Below are 8,852 nucleotides of genomic sequence, written 5' to 3'. Positions count from 1 at the left end.
AACTTTGATTTTACAAAAGAAGATACTATAAACATACTTTTATATTACAAAACTAGGTATAGTGCACCCCCTACAAGTAGCATAATAAATTATAGTAATAGCCCAAGTCTTTATCACCGCATGGAAATGAATCTTTCCCTAAAAATAAACAAAACAATTCACTTGCAACAAATTAGATACCTTGTAATGATCAGAATCACTACATCAGCTCTTGTGTTTTCTTTCGTACAGCTTAGCATAGGAATTACCAATCTGTAACCTTCTTATACCAGCAATTTACTTTCCTTTTCCTTTGTGGCAGACTTTCGTCTCTATTCAACTAATTGGTCTCACATTTAGGCAACAGGTTTATACCATTAAGTTCACGAGCAGAATTTTACCTTAGATCGTAACACCTTTGTTACTTTTTTAGGAGATATCACCTCCGAATAAACCACCCACATCGCAACCATTCTCCTCATAATCTATCAAAAATTTTCTTTAAAAACGTAAAAAAGAAAGGAATTTTTTTCATGGGAAGCAAGAGAGTGGTTGTGGTCCATGATACATCAAAAGAGGTAAACTGGGCAGCCATTAGAGGGCTTCTTTATAATTTATGTCTGAAGGCTGGAGATGAGTTCATATTACTTGGAATTGTTCACCAATTTAATAACTCAACTACTACATCAGCTTTCCTGGGCACTGTAAAACTTCGTAAGTCTTCTATACTTTCTGTTAGAAGTGTTGAGGTTTTTGTTATCTAAGATGAAATAGTCTTAAAATGAGGGTGAATGGGAAATGGAGGAAAAATAAAAATTTTTGAGTAAAATTTTAAGTTTCCCCTCTTGATAATGAGACATTGTCCCATATTGGAAGAGGAAAAGATTTTTGGTGGGTATATATATAATTGCTCTTCTTGTAGCTATTAAAGAGTTAAGAAGAAAGCAAGCCTCGCGCCGCCGTCGTCGTCGCTCGGCTCGGCTACGGCTACTACGGCATTCGGATTGATTGATTTTGATTTTTTGGACCAAATTTATTTGTTAATAGTAAATATTAACGTAAGATTATCCGCATTTGTAACGGATATATTCCAATCCGTGTATTGGCCATCAGCTCCACAAACAAGCTAGTGCATGCTCCACCATGGAGGGTGGAGGGTCGTTCATCTTCAAAGCTAGCTGCTATATATATGTGCAGCAGCTGTTGAAGAAAGATACGAACGAAAAACGAAAAAACACCAACAAAACTGAAAAAACGCTCAACTTTGGCTATACATTGCACTCCTTCCTCTCAGCATTTCCATACGATTTTATGAGTTTCTACTCCTTCGTTCTGCATTGTTTTAACTTCAAACAAAGCAACTGTAAGTGTGATTTGCTACCGAACTTTGTGTTCACTGAAACACTGGGGTTTGAAGTACCGCTACACCAGTGTGTGATTCGTTCTATCCTGGGAGGAAATAATCCATTACCTTGGGTACTAGGAGGGGATTAAATTCCTTAAGGAAACACTGTGAATTCAGTGGGCTCGAATTAATTACTGTTTCATTACGATAACTTATATTTTGCAGAATTATTATTTACAAATACAACAATATTGGCGGGACTAACAAGAAGTCCAGAGGCGGAGCCAGGATTTGAAATGGGTTCGAGATTCTAAATCTTTAAATTACTGAGTTTTAAATTAATAATTTATACATGTTCAACGAATTTCTTAAGACAAATATATAGTTTGAACCAAAACTATTGGGTTCGATCGAATCCGTAGATTCTACTCTCCTCTGCCCCTGGTTAGAACTAATTATATACCAAATTAATTCATAAGTACGTTTTATAGCAATAGAAATTGTTAGTAGTAATATTTACGGGTTCATATTTTTTTATATGAAAAATGATTGAATATCTCATTATTTCTTCAACTTGTTCATTTTTCTAGTGGGGCAACCGAATAGAGTAGACCATAAACTGGTGGAAGAAGAACTAGTTAAAAGGATGGAGGAGTATAATAAGAGTTTGGAGATGCTAATGATGTTGAAACAATGTGAAATTCAAAAGGTTAGTCTCTTAAAACTCTCACTAGTCACTTCATATTTCTTTAATTAATTCATTCAGCTTTCACCTCCAGTATGGACCTCTACACAACAACAACAACAACAACCCAGTAAAATTCCACTAATGGGGTCTGGGGAGGATAGTGTATACGCAGACCTTACCCCTACTCCGAAGGAGTAAAGAGGCTGTTTCCGAAAGACCCTCGGCTCAAAAAATAAAAAGACAAAAGGGACAAAAAGGGACAAAAAGGGAGACAATATTAGTATCACAACAACAATCATAGGATAAACATGTACACCATGAAATCCAGAAGAAAGATGCAAAGTAAAGGGAGACAATATTAGTAAATATTAGTATCACCACAACAGTCATAAGAAAAATAGGAAATCATGAAATCTAGAAGAAAGATGTAAAGCAAAAGCGATAGCTAGTAAATAGGACCTGCACTGAAAAGAGAAATAGTAAGCCACAATATTCCCACTAGTTATCTTAATAAAAAATAAAAAATAAAAAAAACCTACATGGCTAGTCCCACCATGTTACGAAGTAAGGCACGACTCAACTACCTCTTAACCTACAACCCTAATACTCGACCTCCACATCTTCCTATCAAGTGTCATGTCCTCGAAAATCTGGAGTCTCGCTATATCCTGCCTGATCACCTCTCCCCAATACTTCTTAGGCCGCCCTCTACCTCTTCATATTTATTAATATTCAAAAGAAAAAATACGAATAAGGAGAACAAGATCTTACCTTACTGATGTAGGATAGACAATTATGCACTTCATTTATATTTTAGTCACTCTTCTAAGAATTCGTCCAACTTCTTTTAACTCATAATTAATATAGTAGACGTAGGATAGCCACTTTTTAACATGATATTTAGTTTTTATCCAGTATTTTTAATGCTGAACAAAAATAGCCATTACTCTATTAAAATTAATACGAAGAGATATTTTTACACTTTCTTCACGAGTGCTGTGTAAATATTAAGGACATGGTGTCCTTAACATTTACACTGCACACATGAAGTTAAGGACGACGTGTCCTTAACATTTACACTGCATATATGAAGTTAAGGACATGATATCCTAAAGTTTAACAACGGAAGGTGCATATACAAGACACTTTGTCCTTAATATTTACACAACATTTATGAAGTTAAGGACACCATGTCCTTAATATTTACATAATACTCATAAAGTTAAGGACACTATGTCCTTAACATTTACACTGCACACATGAAGTTAAGGACACTATATCCTTAACATTTATATTGCACATATAAAGTTAAGGACACGAGGTTCTAAAGTTTAACAACAGAAGGTGCAAATACAAGTTAAGGACATGATGTCCTAAAGTTTAACAATGAAAGGTGCAAATACATGACACTTTGTCTTTAATATTTACACAACATTCATGAAGTTAAGGACACCATGTCCTTAATATTTACACAACACCCATGTCTAACACAAGGGTATTTTCGTTCGGACGGGTAAAAATTTATTAAGTACTGGCTAAAGAGTAAATACATTTTAAATAATGGCTAAAGAGTAAGTATATCTCTAATTAATGGCTAAATGTGCACTTCTCCCTTTAATATAATCTAGTTTCTTTTGTTGACCCAAAAAAAAAAGAGACGGAATTTAGCCCACTTAAGTAACATGGGTGTATAACTTAAAGAGTGGCCTAAAAGGTCATACGGAAAATAATCACTATTGTAAGAATAGTCCATACTTTTTTATTGTCCATTTTACATTCGCTCTTTTATTAACTAGGATTTGTAATATGAGGTGAATGGAGACATCAACCTAACCATTATCATAGTTTTGCTCTTTCATTATTGATTAATTAATTTTGTCTTCTGTTAAGCTTTTGATCCAAAACTATTTCTATGTTAAGATATGACACCTAACGGAATTTCAATATAACAATAATAATAATAATTTTAGAGAGTTATGCGGTGCATTATCTATCAAATAAAAGTTTTACTATGTTTTAAACAGTTTGTCATCTGAATATATCCCACGGAAGTTATGACCTTTTTTTAATAAGGGTAATAGGGCAGCCACACAACTACCTCATAGAATACCAATTAACTACATAATAAAAAATTGGTGGGTGAATTTGGATCAATTTGTTAAAAAATATGAATGGACCCAAAAAACAATGTAAGAAGAACAAAATTGAGCAATTGCGGGATAATACAAATGAAACATTTAAGCTTTTTCCCCTGTGATATAGTATGTGAGAATTGTGATACAGTACTAATGTACTATACAAAAAGCTGTAAATTTGATCGATAGATATTGAAGATGCCTATGAGGTTCAATGAGGAAGTAGAGCTTCTTCACTCTTACCCAATGGGAGAATTCCCTACACAGACTGTCGAGTCAAATGGAAAGCTATACATCTTCTCGACAAACCCAATCTGTTTTTATGGCGGGAAAAAAAGAGAAAGCATTTTTGTGGAATTTCACTAGGTTTTTGCACTGTGAATCGTCAGCAATCGGCCAAAATTCCTCTTCTCTCCGACCAATAGAAACCAGAATTTCTGGGCAGGAAATTGTATCGAAGAAGAAGTAGAATAAGAAAGTTTCACATATGGAGTCTTAAATCATGGAATCGATAGTCTCAATATAATTTCAAGTGCGAAATCTTAACTCTTCGAATATTATTATTTGGTGTTGCAGGTGAAGTTTCACATAGAAGTTCAAGCTGGAAATTCACGAAAGGTGGTAGCTGTGATTGCAGTCAAGAGGTTGGAAGCAACTTGGATCATTCTAGATAGGTTAGTGATAACATCAGAAAGTTTACAAAATTCACGAAACTCAAATTAGGTAGCTCAAATGCACAATTCTAATTAGTACTACCATTAGAATTTTACAGAAATTGATATTATTACTCCTTATATCCCGTTTTATATAACTCAATTTGACTAGACCTGAAATTTAAAATATTAGTTTGATTCATCTGTTGTATTAGTGCGAGTAGAATCGAATATAAAGTCAAAATTGAAAAGTTAGTTTGATGAGAAAGCAACACCATAGTAAAATATGAATAGTTAAATGATCTTGAGTTATTGAATTGTACAAACTAATATTATCTGTCAAAATGAGTCAAATATTTTAAAACGTCCGAAAATAGAAAAACGGTTATGTAGATGGTGGAAGGAGTATTACTATCTGTATTGTTTGGTTAATAGCTAAGTTATCGTCAACTTGGCGGAGCCACGCTTACTTGGTTCAACTAAATCCTCTTCATCTAAAAATTGTACTATACATATAGGTAATACGTTTTTATGTTTGTATATGTGTTGAATCCTGTAGACATAAAACCCCATGTGTTTGAATCCAACAAGAACAACAAACCACTAAGTCCCACGAATGGGGTCTTGGAAGGGTAGTTTTTGAATCCCTTTTACGAAATTCTTGTTTACACCTACGTGAAGTTCGTAGTATAAAACGTTATTGCTTTGAGCCATCTTTCTTTTTAACTTCCTTTTGGTCTTATAATTGTTCTTTTTTGTTTGTAGGGAAATGAAAAAGGAGAAGAGGTATTTTATGGAGAAGCTATCATGTGGGATATCAAAATTGAGAAGTGACAACTCCATAGAAGATGTAAGAGTGCCACTAACATTAATGGAGAACACCAAGGTCTCCCTTACCAGAAGTAAATTTTCTTATGATGAAATGATTCCAGGCGACGATGACTCATCAGATGAACTTACTTTGCAAAAAGGTAAGCAATATGTATAATTTCCTCTACATAACTGAAATTTCTATCAAAATAATATATTCTTCTGTCAATACATTTTTGCTTATGTTTGACAGTGCTCTAATGCCATTTATTTTTTATGAATTGTAGACTCGAAAGTTATTTCTCATGTGAGAACCTCAAGCAAAGAACAAGCAAGCAGTATTATGGGAAAGTCCTCCGCCGAGTTTTGTGAAAACTTGGTAAAAATATCTTCAGCAAGTGACCTAGTAGATTCAAGTTCAAGCTTGGAAAATCCTAATAGCTCCTCAAGTTCTCACCAGAAAGCAAAAACAACCGAAAACTCACCTTCCCGCGTCTCCAATGACCAAACCCAAAAGCATCAAACTGTTAAAGACAAAGAAAAAGTGGAGATGATTATTGATCAATATTTTTGTGGTGCAATATTCAAAAAACCTGAATGTTCAACATGTGGGAACAAAAGGCCAAAGATGGGATGGCATAAAGGATTCAGCTATAAGGAGCTTGAAGAAGCAACAGAATGGTTTTCCAATGAGAACTTTCTATCGGAAGGTGGATTTGGTTCTGTCTATAGAGGGGTTTTAAAGAATGGGCTAAGAGTTGCTGTGAAGCAGCACAATGGTATGAGCCTTCAAGGGGATAAAGAATTCAAGTGTGAAGTTGAGGTTCTTAGCAAGGCCAGGCATCCAAATTTGGTTATGTTGTTAGGGTCTTGCTCCGAAGGAAACCAAAAGTTGCTTGTCTATGAGTATGTTTGCAATGGTTCACTAGACCAATTCTTATCAGGTAATTGGTAATGCATTAGTTTTAGAATAGTAAATATTGGAGGGTCTGAATGACCCGCCAATACACATATATATACCCAACCTCATCCGTCCAAGTTGGAACATCTATATATGCTGACGCATAATTGTTTTATACTTTGCAGGAGATATAAGAACGCCTCGCGATTGGGAGAGGAGGATGAAAATAGCTTTGGGTGCTGCCAGAGGATTAGAATATCTTCATAAACATAACATCATCCACAGAGATATCAGACCTAACAACATCCTCATCACACATGATCATGAATCACTGGTATGTTGTCCATGGATTAATTATATCCATAGTATATTAACAAAAAAATTACCAAAAAAGGGAGGGAAAACATACACTGCTATTCATGATTATGTAGGATGCACTAATTAGTAAGTTGAGTTATAACCTTAGTTTGGTTCAAGCAAGTTGAGGTGAAATGCTCTGGTGTGAAATGTAGAGAGATTAATATGGACATGATCAAAATGCATGGATAATTGACATTCATTTAGCTTAGGTGTTAGACATATATTTTTATCTAACTATGTAACATCGATCACTTAGCTAGGAGATTTTGGACTTGCAAAAGCTGGGTATGATGAATCACAAATATCTTCTGATAACAATGTGGTTGGCACTCTTGGATATATGGCACCAGAATATGCAGCAAATGGGAAGTTCTCAACTAAAACAGATGTTTATGCTTTTGGGGTTGTCCTGCTGCAGCTGATCACTGGGCTGAAGACCACAGATAATTATCCTGAAGATAAAAGTCTTGTTGAATGGGTAAATTAAAAAGACTGTTTCTTATATTTCACCATATAACACATGCTTATTTCGTTTTGAAAAATGATATATAGCTCGTGAGACAAATATTTATTGTTTTCTCCTTTCTTTTGTATAAGCAAAATTATATGGAGTATGTAGTAACTAGGTGTGTGAAAAAGAAAATCCCCAAGGTCATATTACTTACGAAAATGTAAAATGTATTACATAATAGGACATCCCTTTTAAGTGCAGGCAATGCCACTTTTGGAGCAAAGGAATTATCCTCGTCTAATTGACAAGAGAATTGTGGATTCCCATGATTTCCATCAGCTATTTTGGATGGTTGAAATAGCAGAAAAATGTCTCAAAAAGGATCCTAATAAGAGGCATACTATGGAATGGGTAAGTTTTTCTTGTAACGTCAGACTAAATGAGACTTGTTTTTCTCTTGAATTTTCTGATTCTATGAGATACGAATAGTAGATCCATCATTTTTTCCCCTTAAAACTATTATAATCTTCATCAATATGATCTTAAAATCCCGACATTTGATTTGAGTATCCTGACACACTACCCTCCCCAGACTCCACTTGTGGGATTATACTTGGTATGTTATTGTTATAAGGTACTCCCTTCGTCCATCATATATGACACTCTTTATGGTTTTTCCCACACTTCTGACTCATCATTTTGTTAATGCAGGTGGCTAAAACTTTGAGCCATATAATGGAAGGAAGTACTGATAATTCTATAGACTTCAACCCGATAGAGTCAAGTTCATATGTTCATATAGGTGATAATAATATTAACAATAGTAGTAAACAAGGGGATGTCAAAGGCAAGGAAGATGATAAGATCCTTGAAACAAAAGCAACATCTTCATGTTCAACTTACAGAAAATGTTCATCAAAAAGTTGGAGTCCTTCATCATCCAATACTCAAGAAGGATATGAAAGAAGGAAGATTCAACTCAAATATAAAGGACCATCTCCAAGCAAAGGGAAACTACTTTATGAAGAGATGATTCATTAAATTTATTTCGATGTGTTTTGTTACATGTGTAAAGTTAATTACTTACTATTATTTTGTGATTAGTTATTTGCTTAAGTGACACCAGTTTTATATCAGTTGTCTGGCTGAATGGTTGATACATACTACACTTTTTTTTTAACCTTAAAGGAGGAATAAAGAAAAGGCCAAGGACAATGATTTCCTTTTATTGCATAGTCAACAGTGAGGAAGAAATGAAATAAGGATTTTACTGATGTTACGAAATGTCCCGAGGGTGGTCTTGTGGATATGTTTGGAGGCTAGAGGTATACTTGTTGCTTATATTAGGGCGATTAAGGACATGTACGATGGAGCTAAGACAACAATGAGGACAGTAGGAGGGGACTCGGATCACTTTTCGGTCATGATGGGGTTGCACCAAGGGTTGGCACTCAACCCTTTTTTGTTTGCTCTGGCGATGGACGTATTAACGCGCCACATCCAAGAGGAGGTGTCGTGGTGCATGTTATT

The 8,852-nt window shown here is 34.8% G+C and overlaps 1 protein-coding gene across 2 annotated transcripts; it reads left to right on the top strand.

Annotated features, from left to right (window-relative positions):
- Nucleotides 1-308: 308 nt before the first annotated feature.
- LOC107803604 (uncharacterized) lies at nucleotides 309-8,479 on the top strand. Of its 2 annotated transcripts, XM_016627351.2 has the most exons (10): nucleotides 309-693; nucleotides 1,915-2,033; nucleotides 4,724-4,821; nucleotides 5,566-5,771; nucleotides 5,898-6,554; nucleotides 6,697-6,845; nucleotides 7,128-7,349; nucleotides 7,584-7,733; nucleotides 7,915-7,956; nucleotides 8,034-8,479. In XM_016627351.2, the coding sequence occupies exons 1-10, from the start codon at nucleotides 513-515 to the stop codon at nucleotides 8,361-8,363; spliced, it is 2,154 nt and encodes a 717-aa protein (XP_016482837.2). In that variant the 5' UTR covers nucleotides 309-512; the 3' UTR covers nucleotides 8,364-8,479. The 2 variants fall into 2 exon arrangements, with proteins under 2 accessions (XP_016482837.2, XP_016482838.2); XM_016627352.2 differs by lacking the exon at nucleotides 7,915-7,956 and having other exon boundaries at nucleotides 312-693.
- The last annotated feature ends 373 nt before the right edge of the window (nucleotides 8,480-8,852 follow it).

This window comes from Nicotiana tabacum, chromosome 19 (assembly GCF_000715075.1).
Source record: "Nicotiana tabacum cultivar K326 chromosome 19, ASM71507v2, whole genome shotgun sequence".
Lineage (NCBI taxonomy): Eukaryota > Viridiplantae > Streptophyta > Magnoliopsida > Solanales > Solanaceae > Nicotiana > Nicotiana tabacum.
Note: the sequence above shows the minus strand (reverse complement) of the source record. Positions and strands in the feature narration are given on the sequence as shown.